Source organism: Salvelinus namaycush, chromosome 30 (assembly GCF_016432855.1).
Source record: "Salvelinus namaycush isolate Seneca chromosome 30, SaNama_1.0, whole genome shotgun sequence".
In the NCBI taxonomy this organism is placed as follows: domain Eukaryota; kingdom Metazoa; phylum Chordata; class Actinopteri; order Salmoniformes; family Salmonidae; genus Salvelinus; species Salvelinus namaycush.
The window spans coordinates 591,769-617,010 of NC_052336.1; the positions used below are offsets into that span (position 1 = coordinate 591,769).

At 41.8% G+C, this 25,242-nt stretch overlaps 2 protein-coding genes across 2 annotated transcripts; one reads left to right on the forward strand and one right to left on the reverse strand.

The window, feature by feature from the left end:
- Positions 1 to 993: 993 nt before the first annotated feature.
- Positions 994 to 2,224, forward strand: LOC120024691 (C-C motif chemokine 13-like). The gene is made up of 3 exons (XM_038968933.1): positions 994 to 1,148; positions 1,304 to 1,421; positions 1,665 to 2,224. The coding sequence occupies exons 1-3, from the start codon at positions 1,085 to 1,087 to the stop codon at positions 1,798 to 1,800; spliced, it is 318 nt and encodes a 105-aa protein (XP_038824861.1). The 5' UTR covers positions 994 to 1,084; the 3' UTR covers positions 1,801 to 2,224.
- An 11,970-nt stretch (positions 2,225 to 14,194) lies between these two features.
- LOC120024728 (gamma-aminobutyric acid receptor-associated protein-like 2) lies at positions 14,195 to 24,609 on the reverse strand. Its single transcript, XM_038968999.1, has 4 exons — positions 24,361 to 24,609; positions 23,099 to 23,154; positions 19,635 to 19,807; positions 14,195 to 14,782 (listed from the first exon to the last, which is right to left on the reverse strand). The coding sequence occupies exons 1-4, from the start codon at positions 24,392 to 24,394 to the stop codon at positions 14,692 to 14,694; spliced, it is 354 nt and encodes a 117-aa protein (XP_038824927.1). The 5' UTR covers positions 24,395 to 24,609; the 3' UTR covers positions 14,195 to 14,691.
- Between the last annotated feature and the right edge of the window lie 633 nt (positions 24,610 to 25,242).

Consider the following 25,242-nt stretch of genomic DNA (forward strand, 5'->3'; position numbering starts at 1 on the left):
CATTTATAAGTTATATTCTTCAAGAATCAATGGGTGTATATCATTCATTTATTACTCCAATAATGGACATAGCAACTGCAGAATGATTTTGTTCTGACTCGATCAGGGATCAAACCACCAACCTTCCTAACGGAGGGAAGACACAAACCACAATAATCTGAGATTAATTGATAGAAAAAGATTCTATGATTTAATTTGACTATGATGTAAAGGTTAACAGTATTCTACAGGTTTTAAATCAATATGCACACATCCTAAAATCTTTTTAAAAGTTGAAAGATACACAGTTGATTTCAGGTATTACTTACAAACTAGTTGGTTATGATCTAGAGAACTTAATTTCATCTGAATTTTTCTTGTATTTGATGTAATGTATCATAGTATATAGTCTACTTTAATAGCCTTCCTTTGATATGCAATTCTCCAGTAAGTGTATTCTGAGTATTTCAGAAAATAGCAGCGCTGCTGAACATCCTGGAGGAAACAGAGTTACAGAGAATTGAAGAAGAGGAACCTGAAGGGCTGAATGTTGGTTCTTAGAAAGATATTCAGAGTGAATGAAGGAATAGAGGGGAGATTCCCTCGTCAATTGTCAATGGGTCTGATGGAACAGCTCTCTGTATAAAAGACAGGTCAGATCAGACCTCAGACATAGAACAAGAGCATCAGGTAGACTTCTGACACAGAACCAGACCAGAGCATCAGATACCAGAACATCAGAGACTAGAGCATCAGAGACCAGAGCATCAGAGACCAGATCATTAGAGACCAGATCATTAGAGACCAGAGCATCAGAGACCAGAGCATCAGAGACCAGAGCATCAGAGACCAGAGCATCAGAGACCAGAGCATCAGAGACCAGAACATCAGAGACCAGAACATCAGAGACCAGAACATCAGAGACCAGAGCATCAGAGATCAGAACATCAGAGATCAGAACATCAGAGATCAGAACATCAGAGACCAGAGCATCAGAGACCAGAGCATCAGAGACCAGAGCATCAGAGACCAGAGCATCAGAGACCAGAGCATCAGAGACCATCTCAGACAATACAATCTTCAGCATCTCAACCATCTCTGAACCATGAAGACCCTGACTGCTCTACTCCTCCTGGGACTGCTCTGCTCCCTACATACAACGTCTGCAGGTGTGTGTGTGTGTGTGTGTGTGTGTGTGTGTGTGTGTGTGTGTGTGTGTGTGTGTGTGTGTGTGTGTGTGGAGTAGCCATGTTGTGTAATACGCTGTTGGAGACACACCTGGAGATCTTTATGTTAACTGTGGTTTATGATCATTTGTTTACAGGTGTCATTGCGTTGGACACTGCAACTGAATGCTGTATGAAATTCAGCGCGAGGATCCCTCTTAAACAAGTGGTTTCTCTCAGAACAACTTCCAGTAGCTGCCCTCACAAAGCACTGATGTAAGTAAACATAACCTACTGTAAACCGGAAACATCTAGGCTAGCCTGGTCCCAGATCTGTTTGTGCCTTCACGTCAACTCCTTGTCATGCCAAACATGACCAGGAGTGACAAGGAGTTGGTATGATAGAACAAACACATCTGGAACCAGGCTACATCCAGGCTACACTGTACAAGACAAGATGGAGCATTAATATTATAGACTGGATGTTCTGAGAGACAATGTGTTGTGTATCTGTTGCAGTTTCACCACAAAGAAAGGGAAGACATTTTGTGTTGACCCTTCTGAAGCCTGGGTCCAGAGTCATGTGACCAAGATTGAGAGCAGATCGACTGCTGCCAAGACGACGATGATGTCATCAACCACCATCACCCCCTAACACGCTAACCCTTGCTGGTGCACTATAAAGGGAATAGTTTGCCATTAGTGACGCAAACCTTGTCAGGCATGTTGATACCCTATCTGAGATTGGTATAGAGGAGGATCAATGTAATGTACTAGGTTAATACCCTATCTGAGATTGGTATAGAGGAGGATCAATGTAATGTACTAGGTTCATCTGAGATTGGTACGGAGGAGGTTAAATGTAATGTACTAGGTTAATACCCTATCTGAGATTGGTATAGAGGAGGTTCAATGTAATTCTAATTGTTTATTTTTCTATAACTGTAAAAATATTTGACATGTAGCTATTCAGTAACCTATTTTATATTTTATATTTTATAAAGCTGTTGATGATTTCAAACATATCCTGTATGTATTAATGGGTTGTAACTAGGTCTTTTCTGCTATATAAATATTGTATTTTTCACACATACACATCTGCGGTTGTTTAAATGAATAAATTATTCTGAAGAATTCTCTATGATATTCATTTTTCCATCAGAACAGCCTCAGTTAGTCGGTGTTCTACAGCAATGCTTGACAGCTGTGTCAAGTTTTATTCATTTATTTAATTTAACTAGGCAAGTCAGTGAAGAATAAATTCTTATTTACAATGACGGCCTACCGGGGAACAGTGAGTTAACTGCCTTGTTCAGGGGTAAAACGACAGATTTTTACAATTTCAGCTCTGCGATTCGATCCAGCAACCTTTTGGTTACTGGCCCAACGCTCTAACCACTAGGCTACCTGCTGGTTACTGGCCCAACGCTCTAACCACTAGGCTACCTGCTGGTTACTAGTCCAACGCTCTAACCACTAGGCTACCTGCTGGTTACTGGCCCAACGCTCTAACCACTAGGCTACCTGCTGGTTACTGGCCCAACGCTCTAACCACTAGGCTACCTGCTGGTTACTGGCCCAACGCTCTAACCACTAGGCTACCTGCTGGTTACTAGTCCAACACTCTAACCACTAGGCTACCTGCTGGTTACTGGCCCAACGCTCTAACCACTAGGCTACCTGCTGGTTACTAGTCCAACGCTCTAACCACTAGGCTACCTGCTGGTTACTGGCCCAACGCTCTAACCACTAGGCTACCTGCTGGTTACTGGCCCAACGCTCTAACCACTAGGCTACCTGCTGGTTACTAGTCCAACGCTCTAACCACTAGGCTACCTGCTGGTTACTAGTCCAACGCTCTAACCACTAGGCTACCTGCTGGTTACTGGCCCAACGCTCTAACCACTAGGCTACCTGCTGGTTACTGGCCCAACGCTCTAACCACTAGGCTACCTGCTGGTTACTAGTCCAACGCTCTAACCACTAGGCTACCTGCTGGTTACTAGTCCAACGCTCTAACCACTAGGCTACCTGCTGGTTACTGGCCCAACGCTCTAACCACTAGGCTACCTGCTGGTTACTGGCCCAACACTCTAACCACTAGGCTACCTGCTGGTTACTGGCCCAACGCTCTAACCACTAGGCTACCTGCTGGTTACTGGCCCAACACTCTAACCACTAGGCTACCTGCTGGTTACTAGTCCAACGCTCTAACCACTAGTCTACCTGCTGGTTACTGGTCCAACGCTCTAACCACTAGACTACCTGCTGGTTACTGGTCCAACGCTCTAACCACTAGGCTACCTGCTGGTTACTGGCCCAACGCTCTAACCACTAGGCTACCTGCTGGTTACTGGCCCAACACTCTAACCACTAGGCTACCTGCTGGTTACTAGTCCAACGCTCTAACCACTAGTCTACCTGCTGGTTACTGGTCCAACGCTCTAACCACTAGGCTACCTGCTGGTTACTGGTCCAACGCTCTAACCACTAGGCTACCTGCTGGTTACTGGTCCAACGCTCTAACCACTAGGCTACCTGCTGGTTACTAGTCCAACGCTCTAACCACTAGGCTACCTGCTGGTTACTGGTCCAACGCTCTAACCACTAGACTACCTGCTGGTTACTAGTCCAACGCTCTAACCACTAGACTACCTGCTGGTTACTAGTCCAACGCTCTAACCAATAGGCTACCTGCTGGTTACTAGTCCAACACTCTAACCACTAGGCTACCTGCTGGTTACTGGCCCAACGCTCTAACCACTAGGCTACCTGCTGGTTACTAGTCCAACACTCTAACCACTAGGCTACCTGCTGGTTACTGACACAACGCTCTAACCACTAGGCTACCTGCTGGTTACTGACACAACGCTCTAACCACTAGGCTACCTGCTGGTTACTGGTCCAACACTCTAACCACTAGGCTACCTGCTGGTTACTGACACAACGCTCTAACCACTAGGCTACCTGCTGGTTACTGACACAACGCTCTAACCACTAGGCTACCTGCTGGTTACTGACACAACGCTCTAACCACTAGGCTACCTGCTGGTTACTGGCCCAACGCTCTAACCACTAGGCTACCTGCTGGTTACTGGCCCAACGCTCTAACCACTAGGCTACCTGCTGGTTACTGGCCCAACGCTCTAACCACTAGGCTACCTGCTGGTTACTGGCCCAACACTCTAACCACTAGGCTACCTGCTGGTTACTAGTCCAACGCTCTAACCACTAGTCTACCTGCTGGTTACTGGTCCAACGCTCTAACCACTAGGCTACCTGCTGGTTACTGGTCCAACGCTCTAACCACTAGGCTACCTGCTGGTTACTGGTCCAACGCTCTAACCACTAGGCTACCTGCTGGTTACTAGTCCAACGCTCTAACCACTAGGCTACCTGCTGGTTACTGGTCCAACGCTCTAACCACTAGACTACCTGCTGGTTACTAGTCCAACGCTCTAACCACTAGACTACCTGCTGGTTACTAGTCCAACGCTCTAACCACTAGGCTACCTGCTGGTTACTAGTCCAACACTCTAACCACTAGGCTACCTGCTGGTTACTGGCCCAACGCTCTAACCACTAGGCTACCTGCTGGTTACTAGTCCAACAATCTAACCACTAGGCTACCTGCTGGTTACTGACACAACGCTCTAACCACTAGGCTACCTGCTGGTTACTGACACAACGCTCTAACCACTAGGCTACCTGCTGGTTACTGGTCCAACACTCTAACCACTAGGCTACCTGCTGGTTACTGACACAACGCTCTAACCACTAGGCTACCTGCTGGTTACTGACACAACGCTCTAACCACTAGGCTACCTGCTGGTTACTGACACAACGCTCTAACCACTAGGCTACCTGCTGGTTACTGGCCCAACGCTCTAACCACTAGGCTACCTGCTGGTTACTGGCCCAACGCTCTAATCACTAGGCTACCTGCTGGTTACTGGCCCAACGCTCTAACCACTAGGCTACCTGCTGGTTACTGACACAACGCTCTAACCACTAGGCTACCTGCTGGTTACTGACACAACGCTCTAACCACTAGGCTACCTGCTGGTTACTGACACAACGCTCTAACCACTAGGCTACCTGCTGGTTACTGACACAACGCTCTAACCACTAGGCTACCTGCTGGTTACTGACACAACGCTCTAACCACTAGGCTACCTGCTGGTTACTGACACAACGCTCTAACCACTAGGCTACCTGCTGGTTACTAGTCCAACACTCTAACCACTAGGCTACCTGCTGGTTACTGGCCCAACGCTCTAACCACTAGGCTACCTGCTGGTTACTAGTCCAACGCTCTAACCACTAGGCTACCTGCTGGTTACTGGCCCAACGCTCTAACCACTAGGCTACCTGCTGGTTACTGGCCCAACGCTCTAACCACTAGGCTACCTGCTGGTTACTAGTCCAACGCTCTAACCACTAGGCTACCTGCTGGTTACTAGTCCAACGCTCTAACCACTAGGCTACCTGCTGGTTACTGGCCCAACGCTCTAACCACTAGGCTACCTGCTGGTTACTGGCCCAACGCTCTAACCACTAGGCTACCTGCTGGTTACTAGTCCAACGCTCTAACCACTAGGCTACCTGCTGGTTACTAGTCCAACGCTCTAACCACTAGGCTACCTGCTGGTTACTGGCCCAACGCTCTAACCACTAGGCTACCTGCTGGTTACTGGCCCAACACTCTAACCACTAGGCTACCTGCTGGTTACTGGCCCAACGCTCTAACCACTAGGCTACCTGCTGGTTACTGGCCCAACACTCTAACCACTAGGCTACCTGCTGGTTACTAGTCCAACGCTCTAACCACTAGTCTACCTGCTGATTACTGGTCCAACGCTCTAACCACTAGACTACCTGCTGGTTACTGGTCCAACGCTCTAACCACTAGGCTACCTGCTGGTTACTGGCCCAACGCTCTAACCACTAGGCTACCTGCTGGTTACTAGTCCAACGCTCTAACCACTAGGCTACCTGCTGGTTACTGGTCCAACGCTCTAACCACTAGACTACCTGCTGGTTACTAGTCCAACGCTCTAACCACTAGACTACCTGCTGGTTACTAGTCCAACGCTCTAACCACTAGGCTACCTGCTGGTTACTAGTCCAACACTCTAACCACTAGGCTACCTGCTGGTTACTGGCCAACGCTCTAACCACTAGGCTACCTGCTGGTTACTAGTCCAACACTCTAACCACTAGGCTACCTGCTGGTTACTAGTCCAACGCTCTAACCACTAGGCTACCTGCTGGTTACTGGCCCAACGCTCTAACCACTAGGCTACCTGCTGGTTACTAGTCCAACACTCTAACCACTAGGCTACCTGCTGGTTACTGACACAACGCTCTAACCACTAGGCTACCTGCTGGTTACTGACACAACGCTCTAACCACTAGGCTACCTGCTGGTTACTGGTCCAACACTCTAACCACTAGGCTACCTGCTGGTTACTGACACAACGCTCTAACCACTAGGCTACCTGCTGGTTACTGACACAACGCTCTAACCACTAGGCTACCTGCTGGTTACTGACACAACGCTCTAACCACTAGGCTACCTGCTGGTTACTGGCCCAACGCTCTAACCACTAGGCTACCTGCTGGTTACTGGCCCAACGCTCTAACCACTAGGCTACCTGCTGGTTACTGGCCCAACGCTCTAACCACTAGGCTACCTGCTGGTTACTGGCCAACGCTCTAACCACTAGGCTACCTCTGCTGGTTACTGGTCCAACGCTCTAACCACTAGGCTACCTGCTGGTTACTGGTCCAACGCTCTAACCACTAGGCTACCTGCTGGTTACTGGTCCAACGCTCTAACCACTAGGCTACCTGCTGGTTACTAGTCCAACGCTCTAACCACTAGGCTACCTGCTGGTTACTGGTCCAACGCTCTAACCACTAGACTACCTGCTGGTTACTAGTCCAACGCTCTAACCACTAGACTACCTGCTGGTTACTAGTCCAACGCTCTAACCACTAGGCTACCTGCTGGTTACTAGTCCAACACTCTAACCACTAGGCTACCTGCTGGTTACTGGCCCAACGCTCTAACCACTAGGCTACCTGCTGGTTACTAGTCCAACACTCTAACCACTAGGCTACCTGCTGGTTACTGACACAACGCTCTAACCACTAGGCTACCTGCTGGTTACTGACACAACGCTCTAACCACTAGGCTACCTGCTGGTTACTGGTCCAACACTCTAACCACTAGGCTACCTGCTGGTTACTGACACAACGCTCTAACCACTAGGCTACCTGCTGGTTACTGACACAACGCTCTAACCACTAGGCTACCTGCTGGTTACTGACACAACGCTCTAACCACTAGGCTACCTGCTGGTTACTGGCCCAACGCTCTAACCACTAGGCTACCTGCTGGTTACTGGCCCAACGCTCTAACCACTAGGCTACCTGCTGGTTACTGGCCCAACGCTCTAACCACTAGGCTACCTGCTGGTTACTGACACAACGCTCTAACCACTAGGCTACCTGCTGGTTACTGACACAACGCTCTAACCACTAGGCTACCTGCTGGTTACTGACACAACGCTCTAACCACTAGGCTACCTGCTGGTTACTGACACAACGCTCTAACCACTAGGCTACCTGCTGGTTACTGGTCCAACGCTCTAACCACTAGGCTACCTGCTGGTTACTGGCCCAACGCTCTAACCACTAGGCTACCTGCTGGTTACTGACACAACGCTCTAACCACTAGGCTACCTGCTGGTTACTGGTCCAACACTCTAATCACTAGGCTACCTGCTGGTTACTGACACAACGCTCTAACCACTAGGCTACCTGCTGGTTACTGGCCCAACGCTCTAACCACTAGGCTACCTGCTGGTTACTGGCCCAACGCTCTAACCACTAGGCTACCTGCTGGTTACTGACACAACGCTCTAACCACTAGGCTACCTGCTGGTTACTGACACAACGCTCTAACCACTAGGCTACCTGCTGGTTACTGACACAACGCTCTAACCACTAGGCTACCTGCTGGTTACTGACACAACGCTCTAACCACTAGGCTACCTGCCACCCCCATGTCCTTTGGGTGGTGGACAATTGTTGACACACATGGAAAACTGTTGACCGTGAAATGTTCCTAATGGTTTGTAAACTCAGTGTATGACTACCTTCTGTCACACACCATTTCAAAATCCTCTCATCGACACTGACTGATGCCATCTACAGGAGCAAAATGGAACTAACTTCCTAGACATTTCATTTTTATTATGAACTGGTATAATGCTGTAATAACAGTCTGTTACTTTATGAACTGGTATAATGCTGTAATAACAGTCTGTATTACTTTATGAACTGGTATAATGCTGTAATAACAGTCTGTATTACTTTATGAACTGGTATAATGCTGTAATAACAGTCTGTGTTACTTTATGAACTGGTATAATGCTGTAATAACAGTCTGTTACTTTATGAACTGGTATAAGGCTGTAATAACAGTCTGTGTTACTTTATGATTTGGTATAATGCTGTAATAACAGTCTGTTACTTTATGAACTGGTATAATGCTGTAATAACAGTCTGTTACTTTATGAACTGGTATAATGCTGTAATAACAGTCTGTTACTTTATGAACTGGTATAATGCTGTAATAACAGTCTGTTACTTTATGAACTGGTATAATGCTGTAATAGCAGTCTGTTACTTTATGAACTGGTATAATGCTGTAATAACAGTCTGTTACTTTATGAACTGGTATAATGCTGTAATAACAGTCTGTTACTTTATGAACTGGTATAATGGTGTAATAACAGTCTGTTACTTTATGACCTGGTATAATGCTGTAATAACAGTCTGTTACTTTATGAACTGGTATAATGCTGTAATAACAGTCTGTTACTTTATGAACTGGTATAATGCTGTAATAACAGTCTGTGTTACTTTATGAACTGGTATAATGCTGTAATAACAGTCTGTGTTACTTTATGAACTGGTATAATGCTGTAATAACAGTCTGTGTTACTTTATGAACTGGTATAATGCTGTAATAACAGTCTGTTACTTTATGAACTGGTATAATGCTGTAATAACAGTCTGTGTTACTTTATGAACTGGTATAATGCTGTAATAACAGTCTGTATTACTTTATGAACTGGTATAATGCTGTAATAACAGTCTGTATTACTTTATGAACTGGTATAATGCTGTAATAACAGTCTGTTACTTTATGAACTGGTATAATGCTGTAATAACAGTCTGTTACTTTATGAACTGGTATAATGCTGTAATAACAGTCTGTTACTTTATGAACTGGTATAATGCTGTAATAGCAGTCTGTTACTTTATGAACTGGTATAATGCTGTAATAACAGTCTGTTACTTTATGAACTGGTATAATGCTGTAATAACAGTCTGTTACTTTATGAACTGGTATAATGCTGTAATAACAGTCTGTTACTTTATGAACTGGTATAATGCTGTAATAACAGTCTGTTACTTTATGAACTGGTATAATGCTGTAATAACAGTCTGTTACTTTATGAACTGGTATAATGCTGTAATAACAGTCTGTTACTTTATGAACTGGTATAATGCTGTAATAACAGTCTGTTACTTTATGAACTGGTATAATACTGTAATAACAGTCTGTGTTACTTTATGAACTGGTATAATGCTGTAATAACAGTCTGTGTTACTTTATGAACTGGTATAATACTGTAATAACAGTCTGTTACTTTATGAACTGGTATAATACTGTAATAACAGTCTGTTACTTTATGAACTGGTATAATGCTGTAATAACAGTCTGTTACTTTATGAACTGGTATAATGCTGTAATAACAGTCTGTTACTTTATGAACTGGTATGATGCTGTAATAACAGTCTGTTACTTTATGAACTGGTATAATGCTGTAATAACAGTCTGTTACTTTATGAACTGGTATAATGCTGTAATAACAGTCTGTTACTTTATGAACTGGTATAATGCTGTAATAACAGTCTGTGTTACTTTATGAACTGGTATAATGCTGTAATAACAGTCTGTTACTTTATGAACTGGTATAATACTGTAATAACAGTCTGTATTACTTTATGAACTGGTATAATGGTGTAATAACAGTCTGTTACTTTATGAACTGGTATAATGCTGTAATAACAGTCTGGTACTTTATGAACTGGTATAATGCTGTAATAACAGTCTGTATTACTTTATGAACTGGTATAATGCTGTAATAACAGTCTGTTACTTTATGAACTGGTATAATACTGTAATAACAGTCTGTATTACTTTATGAACTGGTATAATGGTGTAATAACAGTCTGTGTTACTTTATGAACTGGTATAATGCTGTAATAACAGTCTGGTACTTTATGAACTGGTATAATGCTGTAATAACATTCTGTTACTTTATGAACTGGTATAATGCTGTAATAACAGTCTGTATTACTTTATGAACTGGTATAATGCTGTAATAACAGTCTGTTACTTTATGAACTGGTATAATGCTGTAATAACAGTCTGTATTACTTTATGAACTGGTATAATGCTGTAATAACAGTCTGTTACTTTATGAACTGGTATAATGCTGTAATAACAGTCTGTATTACTTTATGAACTGGTATAATGCTGTAATAACAGTCTGTTACTTTATGAACTGGTATAATGCTGTAATAACAGTCTGTATTACTTTATGAACTGGTATAATGCTGTAATAACAGTCTGTTACTTTATGAACTGGTATAATGCTGTAATAACAGTCTGTGTTACTTTATGAACTGGTATAATGCTGTAATAACAGTCTGTTACTTTATGAACTGGTATAATGCTGTAATAACAGTCTGTTACTTTATGAACTGGTATAATGCTGTAATAACAGTCTGTGTTACTTTATGAACTGGTATAATGCTGTAATAACAGTCTGTTACTTTATGAACTGGTATAAGGCTGTAATAACAGTCTGTTACTTTATGAACTGGTATAATGCTGTAATAACAGTCTGTTACTTTATGAACTGGTATAATGCTGTAATAACAGTCTGTTACTTTATGAACTGGTATAATGCTGTAATAACAGTCTGTATTACTTTATGAACTGGTATAATGCTGTAATAACAGTCTGTGTTACTTTATGAACTGGTATAATGCTGTAATAACAGTCTGTTACTTTATGAACTGGTATAATGCTGTAATAACAGTCTGTGTTACTTTATGAACTGGTATAATGCTGTAATAACAGTCTGTTACTTTATGAACTGGTATAATGCTGTAATAACAGTCTGTTACTTTATGAACTGGTATAATGCTGTAATAACAGTCTGTTACTTTATGAACTGGTATAATGCTGTAATAACAGTCTGGTACTTTATGAACTGGTATAATGCTGTAATAACAGTCTGTTACTTTATGAACTGGTATAATGCTGTAATAACAGTCTGTTACTTTATGAACTGGTATAATGCTGTAATAACAGTCTGTTACTTTATGAACTGGTATAATGCTGTAATAACAGTCTGTTACTTTATGAACTGGTATAATGCTGTAATAACAGTCTGTAACTTTATGAACTGGTATAATGCTGTAATAACAGTCTGTTACTTTATGAACTGGTATAATGCTGTAATAACAGTCTGTTACTTTATGAACTGGTATAAGGCTGTAATAACAGTCTGTTACTTTATGAACTGGTATAATGCTGTAATAACAGTCTGTTACTTTATGAACTGGTATAATGCTGTAATAACAGTCTGTTACTTTATGAACTGGTATAATGCTGTAATAACAGTCGGTTACTTTATGAACTGGTATAATGCTGTAATAACAGTCTGTTACTTTATGAACTGGTATAATGCTGTAATAACAGTCTGTTACTTTATGAACTGGTATAATGCTGTAATAACAGTCTGTTACTTTATGAACTGGTATAATGCTGTAATAACAGTCTGTGTTACTTTATGAACTGGTATAATGCTGTAATAACAGTCTGTTACTTTATGAACTGGTATAAGGCTGTAATAACAGTCTGTTACTTTATGAACTGGTATAATGCTGTAATAACAGTCTGTTACTTTATGAACTGGTATAATGCTGTAATAACAGTCTGTTACTTTATGAACTGGTATAATGCTGTAATAACAGTCTGTATTACTTTATGAACTGGTATAATGCTGTAATAACAGTCTGTGTTACTTTATGAACTGGTATAATGCTGTAATAACAGTCTGTTACTTTATGAACTGGTATAATGCTGTAATAACAGTCTGTGTTACTTTATGAACTGGTATAATGCTGTAATAACAGTCTGTTACTTTATGAACTGGTATAATGCTGTAATAACAGTCTGTTACTTTATGAACTGGTATAATGCTGTAATAACAGTCTGTTACTTTATGAACTGGTATAATGCTGTAATAACAGTCTGTTACTTTATGAACTGGTATAATGCTGTAATAACAGTCTGTTACTTTATGAACTGGTATAATGCTGTAATAACAGTCTGTAACTTTATGAACTGGTATAATGCTGTAATAACAGTCTGTTACTTTATGAACTGGTATAATGCTGTAATAACAGTCTGTTACTTTATGAACTGGTATAATGCTGTAATAACAGTCTGGTACTTTATGAACTGGTATAATGCTGTAATAACAGTCTGTTACTTTATGAACTGGTATAATGCTGTAATAACAGTCTGTTACTTTATGAACTGGTATAATGCTGTAATAACAGTCTGTTACTTTATGAACTGGTATAATGCTGTAATAACAGTCTGTTACTTTATGAACTGGTATAATGCTGTAATAACAGTCTGTTACTTTATGAACTGGTATAATGCTGTAATAACAGTCTGTAACTTTATGAACTGGTATAATGCTGTAATAACAGTCTGTTACTTTATGAACTGGTATAATGCTGTAATAACAGTCTGTTACTTTATGAACTGGTATAAGGCTGTAATAACAGTCTGTTACTTTATGAACTGGTATAATGCTGTAATAACAGTCTGTTACTTTATGAACTGGTATAATGCTGTAATAACAGTCTGTTACTTTATGAACTGGTATAATGCTGTAATAACAGTCGGTTACTTTATGAACTGGTATAATGCTGTAATAACAGTCTGTTACTTTATGAACTGGTATAATGCTGTAATAACAGTCTGTTACTTTATGAACTGGTATAATGCTGTAATAACAGTCTGTTACTTTATGAACTGGTATAATGCTGTAATAACAGCCTGTTACTTTATGAACTGGTATAATGCTGTAATAACAGTCTGTTACTTTATGAACTGGTATAATGCTTTAATAACAGTCTGTGTTACTTTATGAACTGGTATAATGCTGTAATAACAGTCTGTTACTTTATGAACTGGTATGATGCTGTAATAACAGTCTGTGTTACTTTATGAACTGGTATAATGCTGTAATAACAGTCTGTTACTTTATGAACTGGTATAATGCTGTAATAACAGTCTGTTACTTTATGAACTGGTATAATGCTGTAATAGCAGTCTGTTACTTTATGAACTGGTATAATGCTGTAATAACAGTCTGTGTTACTTTATGAACTGGTATAATGCTGTAATAACAGTCTGTTACTTTATGAACTGGTATAATGCTGTAATAACAGTCTGTTACTTTATGAACTGGTATAATGCTGTAATAACAGTCTGTTACTTTATGAACTGGTATAATGCTGTAATAACAGTCTGTGTTACTTTATGAACTGGTATGATGCTGTAATAACAGTCTGTTACTTTATGAACTGGTATAATGCTGTAATAACAGTCTGTATTACTTTATGAACTGGTATAATGCTGTAATAACAGTCTGTATTACTTTATGAACTGGTATAATGCTGTAATAACAGTCTGTGTTACTTTATGAACTGGTATAATGCTGTAATAACAGTCTGTGTTACTTGATATTGAACCTTTCTTTAACTTGTTTAACCTGTTTAATAACAGTCTGTGTTACTTTAGGGATCAAAACATTCAAACAGGTCTCCTGGACTGAAGTGGAAGAACCCTGGTATAGGTCAATAAAAATACAAGGATCATTCAAATTTTTTATTGGTTAGGTCATCCAGCTACCTTACCATTCAAATAGTTAAAATTATTTGAAATATAAATCTTCAAGAATAAAAGCCAAACTAAAAGTGAAACTTCAAAAAACAAAACAAAAAAATTATTTCACGAATGAAAAGAAAACCCAACAACCTCAAAAGCACCTAAAGTAAAGCACAAAGCATCAGACAAAACAAAAACAGTCATTCCAATTTGTATCACTATACATAACATCATAATAATAATAATAATAAACATATGAATGTGTACTGCATTGATACAACATGTGCAGAATAGATTAGACAGACTGGTGACTCATCATCATGGTGGTTCTCACTCAACTGATCACTCTCTTCATCTATTTATTTCACTTCATTTCTCTGGGGTTTCCCAGGGCTTCTCCCAGGGGTGGGGGTGTCAGTTATGGTGGTGGCCAGGTGTTGTATTCTGTCGTAAGTAAGGCTTATGATGATGACGATGGCGGGTCTAGACACCGAAGGTGTTCTCTCCGCTGTACGCCACGTATAAAAAGCCGTCCTCGTCCTTCTCCTTCTCGTACAGCTGTCCCATGGTGATGCTGCAACGGGAGTCACAATAAAACACAGAGAGAAGAGAGAGGCAGAGAGAAGGAGAGAGAGAAGGAGGAAATGGGAGAAGTAAACAGACTGCGGCCCAAATGCCAACCTATTCCCTATACACGGCTCCCATAGGGCTCTGGTCAAATGTAGTGCACTATGTAGGGAGTAGGGTGCCGTTTGGGACACACTCCACATACTACTCAAGTGAACAGAGGGGATGGAATGTAGCATTAGGTCTAACTGCTGCTTAGTGTTGAGTCACCATCAACAGAATGAAGCGATGTATCTGAAATACCAGTCGAGTGACTGGTATCATCTGCAGGCTGTTTGGTAATGTCTGTTCATTGTTTACTGCTGTCGTGTTGATACGACACTAATAAAGCTTTAGGCAGGGATTCAAGTCATAGAGCAGCGCGCTGGACTGTGGCTTTTAAAAAGGCATTTTACCCAACGTTTGTTGAGATCGGAATATACCTCTCAAAATGCCATAAACGTGGATCTAACATGGACCAGATTGAATGCCGGCCTTAATTTACAGCGCATTACGAAAGTATTCAGACCCCTCGACTTTTTCCACATTTTGTTATGTTACAGACTTATTCTAAAATGGATTAAATAAATTAAAAAAACCTCAGTAGCCACACACAATACCCCATAATGACAAAGCAAAAACAGGACTTTTGAAATGTTGGCAAATTTACCAAATTGCTATGAGACTCGAAATTGAGCTCAGGTGCATCTTGTTTCCATTGATCATCCTTGAGATGTTTCTACAACTTGATTGGAGTCCACCTGTGGTAAATTCAGTTGATTGGACATGATTTGGAAAGGCACACACCTGTCTATAAAAGGTCCCACAGTTGACAGTGCATGTCAGAGCAAAAACCAAGCCATGAGGTTGAAGGAATTGTCCGTAGAGCACCGAGACAGGATTGTGTCGAGACACAGATCTGGGGAAAGGTACCAAAAAACTGCTGCAGCATTGTAGGTCCCCAAGAACACAGTGGCCTCCATCATTCTTAAATGGAAGAGGTTTGGAACCACCAAGACTCTTCCTAGAGCTGGCCGCCAAGCCAAACTGAGCAATCGGGGGAGAATGGCCTTGGTCAGGGAGGTGACCAAGAACCCGATGGTCACTCTGACAGAGCTCTAGATTTCATCTGTGGAGATGAGAGAACCTTCCAGAAGGACAACCATCTCTGCAGCACTCCACCAATCAGGCCGTTATGGTAGAGTGGCCAGACGGAAGCCACTCCTCAGTAAAAACGGACATGACAGCCCACTTGGAGTTTGACAAAAGGCACTTAAAGACTCTCAGACCATGAGAAACAAGATACTCTGGTCTGATGAAACAAAGATTTGGCCTGAATGCCAAGCATCATGTCTGGAAGAAACCTGGCACCATCCCTACGGTGAAGAATTGTGGTGGCAGCACCATGGTGTGGGGATGTTTTTCAGTGGCAGGGACTGGGAGACTAGTCAGGATTGAGGCAAAGTACAGAGATCCTTGATGAAAAGCTTCTCCACAGCACTCAGGACCTCAGACTGGGCCTAAGGTCCACCTTCTAACAGGACAACGACCCGAAGCACACAGCCAAGACAACGCAGGAGGGGCTTCAGGAAGTCTCTGAATGTCCTTGAGTGGCCCTGCCAGAGCCTGGACTTGAACCCGATCGAACATCTCTGGAGAGACCTGAAAATAGCTGTGCGGCAACACTCCCCATCCAACCTGACAGAGCTTGAGAGGATCTGCAGAGAAGAATGGGAGAAACTCCCCAAATACAGTTGTGCCAAGTTTCTAGAGTCATACCCAAGAAGACTCAATGCTGTAATCGCTGCCAAAGGTGCTTCAACAAAGTACTGAGCAAAAGGGTCTGAATACTTATGTAAATACTTATTTTTGATAAATTAGCGACAATTTCTAACAAAAGCTCTTAGCTTTGTCATTATGGGGTATTGTGGGTAGCTTGATGAGGGAAAAAAACTATTTTATAAATTTTGGAATAAGGCTGTAAACGTAACAAACTGTAGAAAAAGTCAAGGGGTCTGAATACTTTTCCCGAATGCACTGTATTTGTGTATAACTAAAGCTAAAGGATATCCTGTGGGAGCAGCGAACCATTTTTAACCCAGCAGCCACTAGTAACTGTGGGGTCAGACCAGGACCCAACCCAGCAGCCACTAGTATCTGTGGGTTCAAACCTGGACACAACCCAGCAGCCACTAGTATCTGTGGGTTCAGACCTGGACCCAACCCAGCAGCCACTAGTATCTGTGGGTTCAGACCTGGACCCAACCCAGCAGCCACTAGTATCTGTGGGTTCAGACCAGGACCCAACCCAGCAGCCACTAGTATCTGTGGGTTCAGACCAGGACCCAACCCAGCAGCCACTAGTATCTGTGGGTTCAGACCAGGACCCAATCCAGCAGCCACTAGTACCTGTGGGTTCAGACCAGGACCCAACCCAGCAGCCACTAGTACCTGTGGGTTCAGACCAGGACCCAACCCAGCAGCCACTAGTATCTGTGGGTTCAGACCAGGACCTGGATGCTGTGTCTTATTGAGGAAGAGACAAAGGGCATTGAGGTCAAACTATGAACCAATGAGGAGTGGGGTTCATATTCCTGTACCAACATTGTTGCCATGGGTACCAGAATAAAGCCCTTTAGAGCAGCTGGTGTGTGAGCTTGTCAATCTCTATAACTCATGTCCCAGGTTAACCCACCAGCTTGTCAATCTCTATAACTCATGACCCAGGTTAACCTACCAGCTTGTCAATCTCTATAACTCATGTCCCAGGTTAACCTACCAGCTTGTCAATATCTATAACTCATGTCCCAGGTTAACCTACCAGCTTGTCTATATCTATAACTCATGTCCCTGGTTAACCAACCAGCTTGTCAATATCTATAACTCATGTCCCTGGTTAACCCACCAGCTTGTCAATCTCTATAACTCATGTCCCAGGTTAACCAACCAGCTTGTCAATCTCTATAACTCATGTCCCAGGTTAACCCACCAGCTTGTCAATCTCTATAACTCATGTCCCAGGTTAACCCACCAGCTTGTCAATCTCTATAACTCATGTCCCAGGTTAACCCACCAGCTTGTCAATCTCTATAACTCATGTCCCAGGTTAACCTACCAGCTTGTCAATCTCTATAACTCATGTCCCAGGTTAACCTACCAGCTTGTCAATATCTATAACTCATGTCCCAGGTTAACCCACCAGCTTGTCAATCTCTATAACTCATGTCCCAGGCTAACCCACCAGCTTGTCAATCTCTATAACTCATGTCCCAGGTTAACCCACCAGCTTGTCTATATCTATAACTCATGTCCCAGGTTAACCTACCAGCTTGTCAATATCTATAACTCATGTCCCAGGTTAACCTACCAGCTTGTCAATATCTATAACTCATGTCCCAGGTTAACCTACCAGCTTGTCAATATCTATAACTCATGTCCCAGGTTAACCTACCAGCTTGTCAATCTCTATAACTCATGTCCCTGGTTAACCCACCAGCTTGTCAATCTCTATAACTCATGTCCCAGGTTAACCTACCAGCTTGTCAATCTCTATAACTCATGTCCCAGGTTAACCTACCAGCTTGCCTATATCTATAACTCATGTCCCAGGCTAACCTACCAGCTTGTCAATCTCTATAACTCATGTCCCAGGTTAACCTACCAGCTTGTCAATCTCTATAACTCATGTCCCAGGCTAACCTACCAGCTTGTCAATCTCTATAACTCATGTCCCAGGTTAACCTACCAGCTTGTCTATATCTATAACTCATGTCCCAGGTTAACCTACCAGCTTGTCAATCTCTATAACTCATGTCCCAGGTTAACCTACCAGCTTGTCAATCTCTATAACTCATGTCCCAGGTTAACCTACCAGCTTGTCAATCTCTATAACTCATGTCCCAGGTTAACCTACCAGCTTGTCAATCTCTATAACTCATGTCCCAGGTTAACCTACCAGCTTGTCAATCTCTATAACTCATGTCCCAGGTTAACCCACCAGCTTGTCAATCTCTATAACTCATGTCCCAGGTTAACCTACCAGCTTGTCAATCTCTATAACTCATGTCCCAGGTTAACCTACCAGCTTGTCTATATCTATAACTCATGTCCCAGGTTAACCCACCAGCTTGTCAATCTCTATAACTCATGTCCCAGGTTAACCAACCAGCTTGTCAATCTCTATAACTCATGTCCCAGGTTAACCCACCAGCTTGTCTATATCTATAACTCATGTCCCAGGTTAACCCACCAGCTTGTCAATCTCTATAACTCATGTCCCAGGTTAACCTACCAGCTTGTCAATCTCTATAACTCATGTCCCAGGTTAACCTACCAGCTTGTCAATCTCTATAACTCATGTCCCAGGTTAACCCACCAGCTTGTCTATATCTATAACTCATGTCCCAGGTTAACCCACCAGCTTGTCAATCTCTATAACTCATGTCCCAGGTTAACCCACCAGCTTGTCTATATCTATAACTCATGTCCCAGGTTAACCTACCAGCTTGTCAATCTCTATAACTCATGTCCCAGGTTAACCCACCAGCTTGCCTATATCTATAACTCATGTCCCAGGTTAACCCACCAGCTTGCCTATATCTATAACTCATGTCCCAGGTTAACCCACCAGCTTGTCAATCTCTATAACTCATGTCCCAGGCTAACCTGGTTAAACCCAGCCTCTAGTATATTTGCCCGGTGTGGTCAGTGTTTGAAAACATCAGTGGCTAAAAGCAGTGTTTTATCTATTTAACTTGGGGAAATATCGTTTCTGAGGTGCCATTTCAGATTATTCCACTGATTGCTTAGAGTTCCCGAACCTGGACTGAGGCACGGTCTTATCGACGAAGAGGAAGATGGCCTTCTCCGAGGGCAGCTGGATACGTTTCCTGATGATCCACATGAACTGGGCCACCGTGATGTCAGAGGGCACCAAATACTTCCTCTTGTCGATGTCCACAATCTGAGACCCAGACACCTTCTCCACGATCACCTACAAAACAGACAACACAGAGTCATGTCATATTGGATGTTTATAAGTGTTCACATAAAATTGCCCTCCTGGAACAATAAAGATTGTAGCCTGATTGTCTCCCTACTTTAGTCCTGAAATCACCATCACTCACTAATTAATGTTTTGCTGATAACATTTTTCAACAGTGGATAGATAACAATAACCTAGCAAATGACATAGGTTGTCCCTCAACTAATAAAGCCTAGTATCCAGCCAGGTCGCCCGTGATACAAGTCAGTATTTGACGTCTATCCATGTCTGAGGACGTCGGGAGATGACGTGGAAACCACCAGCCACTAGGAGGCAACAGTGAGCGTTACCTTCAAGAAGGCTTTGGTTTTTGCTAACGGTGTTGTGGACGGGGCATAACTTAAGCATCTACCTCTGGTTCCAAAAGGTTGCATGTTCAAATCCAGCGATAAAACAACTTTCTATCTGTTGGTTTTAAGCCAATCCTAAACCTTAACGGCTAAACTTAACCATAGAACGATAGAGCCGTAACAAAACACTTTGAAATTGGACGTTTCAGAAACATGGATGAATGTCTAATTCTGACATGAGACTGTGAGAGCTTGTTGATAATATTACGGAAGCCATTTTAGCATTTGAATGCTGAAAGTGCCGCGCAGATGTACAAGATCAGGAACAGGCCGTCTGCCTTTGCGATGGTCAGCGTGTGAAACGGGGCACAGTGCTCACAGCTGGACCAGGCTACTGATGTTCGGTATGTAAAATGACTTGTAGATCAGTGACTGTCAACGCAGTTACAGTCACTTCAGAAAGTACACGGCTCCCCTTGACTTTTTCCAAAACGTGTTGCGTTACAGCCTGAAGTTAAAATAGATTAGAGAGATGTTGTCACTGGCCTACACACAATACCCCATAATGTCAAAGTGGAATTATGTTTTTCAGAAATGTATTTTTAAAAATTAAAGCTGAAATGTCTTGAGTCAATAAGTATTCAACCCCTTTACTGGTTAGCCTAAATACAGTTCAGGAGGAACAATGTGCTTAACAATTCACATAATAAGTTGCATTGACTCACTCTGTGCGCAATAAAAGTGTTTAACATGATTTTTGAATGACTACCTCATCTCTATACTCCACACATACCATTATCTGTACGGTCCCTCAGTTGGGAGGTGAATATCAAACACAGATTCAACTACAAAGATCAGGGATGTTTTCCAATACCTAGCAAAGAAGGGCACCTATTGGAAAAATGACTGTAAAACATTATTTTTTTTAAATTAAAATAATAATCAGACATTGAATATCCCTTTGAGCATGGTGAAGTTATTAATAACACGTTGGATGGTGTATAAATACACCCCGTCACTACAGAGATACAGACGTCCTTCCTAACGCCGTTGCTGGAGAGGAAATATAACATTTCAACACGAGGCCAATAGGGACTTTAAAACAGTTACAGAGTTTTAATGGCTGTGATAGGAGACAACTGAGGATGGATCAACAACATTGTAATTACTCCACAAAACTAATCTAACTGACAGAGTGAAAAGAAGGAAGCCTGTACAGAATAAAAAAATATTACAAAACATGCATCCTGTTTGCAACAAGGCACCAAACTAATACTGCAAAAACTGTGCCAAAGCAATTGACTTTTTGTCCTGATTACAAATTGTTAAGTTTGGAGCAAATACAATACATTACTGAGTACCACTCTCTATATTTTCCAGCATAGTGGTGGCTGCATCATGTTATGGGTATGCTTGTCATCTTTAAGGACTAGGGAGTTATTCAGGATAAAAAGAAACGGATGGAGCTAAGCATTCACCATTCAGCATGATAATAACCTAAAACACAAGGCCAAATCTACACTGTGGTTGCTTTCCAGGAAGAGAGTGAATGTGAGTAGCCGAGTTACAGTTTTGACTAAATCATCTTGAAATCTATGGCAAAAAAATGGTTGTCTAGCGATGATCAACAACCACTCTGACAGAGCTTGAAGAATTTTGAAAGAATAATGGGCAAATATTGTACAAACCAGGTGTGCAAAGCTCTCAGAGACTTACCCAGAAAGACACACAGCTGTAATCACTACCAAACGTGATTCTAACATGTATTGAATCAGGGGTGTGAATACTGTACTTACGGGGGGAAAAAACAATTCAATCCATTTTAGAATAAGGCTGTAACGTAACAAAATGTATCAAAAGTCAAGGGGTCTGAATACTTTCCCGAATGCACTGTATGTCTTTATTTCCTTTAAATAAAAATAAATACATTTTTTTTTTTCACTTTGTCATTATGGGGTACGGCGTGTAGATGAGATTTAAAAAGATATTTTTTCCATTTTGAATTCAAGCTGTAACACAACAAAATGTGGAATAAGTCAAGGGGTCTGAATACTTTCTGAAGGCTCTGTACATGCAATTTGACACGAATGATGAGCTGCATTTTCACAAGTTAGAAAGAACATAATATGATGCAAAAAAGAAAAAAAGAAAAGGGAACCGGCAATTCCTAATGTTTTCTGACCGATGCATGCTATGCTACATTTGGATCGGTTTGGGGTCCACTTGCATCTTAAACATTTGAATTGGGGACCGATGTGCATCGGTGAATCGTTACAGCCTGATAAGACAGGCATATAAATTCAATGTTACATTCTAATAAATATGTTATAACGCTGCGTGAACCACTTTATAAAGTGATTTTACCAAAAAATCCCGCTGTACCTAATATCATTAATAACCATTAGATGTAGGAGTTACCATAGCAGGGCTCAGGGCTAAATGGACATTCCTTCGGTCCCTACAGAATTAGGTAAATCAATGTTGTTGTTTTTTTGCAACTTGGAATAATATCCAAAACGTAACCGGTCTCAAGCCTAAATTTTATTTTTTTATTTCACCTTTATTTAACCAGGTAGGCTAGTTGAGAACAAGTTCTAATTTACAACTGCGACCTGGCCAAGATAAAGCAAAGCAGTGTGACACAGACAACAACACAGAGTTACACATGGAGTAAACAAATGGACATTCCTTCGGTCCCTACAGAGTTAGGTAACTCATGTTTTGTACCTTACTTGGAATAATATGCCTCTAGGGCAATTCAGACTGATTGAGGACCTTTTTACTGAAGAATGTGCTTAGTTTCTATTATAGCGTTTTGTATATCTGTTTTGCATTTCATATTGATGTGTTTATTTGCATCTGTAAATGAGACATTGGTCTCAGCATGACTCCCTGTCCACATAAAGATACAACAAAACATCCACACCCAGTGAAAACCCGTCTCACTCACCGGAACCCGATCTGGGTACTTGCTGCGTATTTTGGCCGACTCTATACACCGATGTTCTGTTGAAAAACAGAGACGGATTGAGAGATGTTATGAATGGTCGACTCTATACACCGATGTTCTGTTGAGGAGAAGAGACGGATTCAGAGATGTTGTGAAGGGTGTTACACTGTCATCAGTACAGTAATACAACATGTTTCAAGTCCTCCTAGCTACCGAGAGGGTAGGCGTTGTACTCCAGCCTTTACTCTGAACCTGCTGATTCAGCTAATCAAGAACCTTAAGAGCCACTAGATTAGTAGAACAGGCCAGTGGGTTGCCCCCTGACCTACTCAGTTCACCAAAGAGCAGGGGTATGTCCTAAATGGCCCCCTATACCCTGTGTAGTGCACTACTTTAGTGCACTATATAGGGAATAGGGTTCCATTTGGAACATACACTCTTGGGTGGCTGTGACAGGAGGATCAACATTGTCACATGACGTTGCCTGACCGAGATCCACAGGCATCAGCAGCAGCTGTTGGACATCAGATGCACTCTGGGTAATCACTGGCAAAAGCTGCCAATTCACTGGGATAAATATGTCAATATTTCCCCTAGGCTACTTCTCTATGTGTCAATCTAACACATAAACCATACAGGTGTGGCCTATATCCAAAATATGTCATAAAAGGGAAAAGAAAACTCAAGAAAACTGAAATAATATTTTTAGGAGACTTTTGTTAAAAGATATAGTTTTTGCCATGTTATGTAAGCATATTTCAGCCATATAACGCTGTAATGTTATCACGATAATAACCTAATGTTCAGGGGACATTTTGACAACTGTTTGTTAGAACGAATAGGCCTAGTCCTATTGGATATGATCTATTTACTTTCAATATCACTATCATATCAGTTGTCATGTCAATAGGAACGACATGTCCGGATCGAGGCGATTCAAAATGAAGACGCATAAGCAAATTTAGCCAATTAAACAACCAATCCATATGCAATATTTGACTCACGTCTTTTGAACAAGACATTAAGTAACGTCGACATACAATTTCAATAAACTTCCTAATTTTATTTTGTAACCAAAGGACTCAACAACATCTGAGCGGCTGGGTCACTACAGTCAGCCAATGTTAGTGCAGAAAAGTAGCCAATCATAATCAGCAATTGCCATTTTTTTAAAAAGATGAAGAACGCAGAGGAGATACATATTTGCTCCTATATTGACAATTTTCCTATTTGCCTGTTATGAAACAAGTAACCCCCTTTACCCAGAGAATGATCCTCTTTGAACATCCATTTCATGGTGGCTGATTCCGGGAGAGTTTGCTCGACGCGCAGTAAAAATCGTAGAGAGTTGGTGAGAAATCAGACCGTGACAACAACAAAAAATGATTGCTATTGCTCTATTCCTAAAACTGAAAACAATGTAAAAATGTTGACCGAGAACGTCAACAATGTAGCAAAACACGTCTCACTCGGCGGTAGCGTTGCCCAGGCGATGACGTCACTATGGGACTGTACCATCGCATCGCAGGGGGAAGGAGGCTGATTCGACTGGGTGCGGTCCAGAGACACACATGCTGCGCACAATATCAGATCTTTACAACGCCTCGGTGTTTCACGTCTGCGTGTTTAACGTCCAATCACCAATCCACACGATAAAGACGTAGCTAACAGTCTGCTATAACCTAGGAGCCGGCATGTACAGAGTTTGTATCTCTGGAACATATCTAGGATCTCAGTCTACTCTCGTTCCTTTTTTTTTAAACGGTACTTGCTGTTCTGGATCATTCCAATCCGACATTACCCCTTTGAATTTACATTTAAAATGGTTAATGTTAGGGTAAGGGTTAGGATTTAGGGTGTGGACGTCCCAAAGATACCGGATAGCACTATCTTTTAAAAAACATGACAGTCTGGTCTAGTTTATGACAGATGCCTGAGCTGACAAGCAAGTGATTTGTCCTAGAAACTCCAATTATATCTCCATACATCCTCTCTATTTCCTTCCCCTTTCATGGGATAGAGTATGGCACTGATTCACATAGGAATATCATAGATATGTTGTTTGGGTGGCATCCCACTAGAGAATGACATATGGAATCACACATAGAGTGATTGAAATAGGATCCCAGTGGACCCACTCCTAT

Bases quoted from the DNA above. Each gene is read 5' to 3' on its own strand.
- LOC120024691 (XM_038968933.1), top strand. From the start codon at position 1,085: ATGAAGACCCTGACTGCTCTACTCCTCCTGGGACTGCTCTGCTCCCTA. The intron at 1,149-1,303 runs GTGTGTGTGTGT...ATTTGTTTACAG, and splicing joins CCTACATACAACGTCTGCAG to GTGTCATTGCGTTGGACACT. The intron at 1,422-1,664 runs GTAAGTAAACAT...TATCTGTTGCAG, and splicing joins TGCCCTCACAAAGCACTGAT to TTTCACCACAAAGAAAGGGA.
- LOC120024728 (XM_038968999.1), bottom strand. From the start codon at position 24,394: ATGAAATGGATGTTCAAAGAGGATCATTCTCTGG. The intron at 19,808-23,098 runs GTGAGTGAGACG...TCTGTTTTGTAG, and splicing joins AGTACCCAGATCGGGTTCCG to GTGATCGTGGAGAAGGTGTC. The intron at 14,783-19,634 runs GTTCGGGAACTC...CTCCCGTTGCAG, and splicing joins AAGACCGTGCCTCAGTCCAG to CATCACCATGGGACAGCTGT.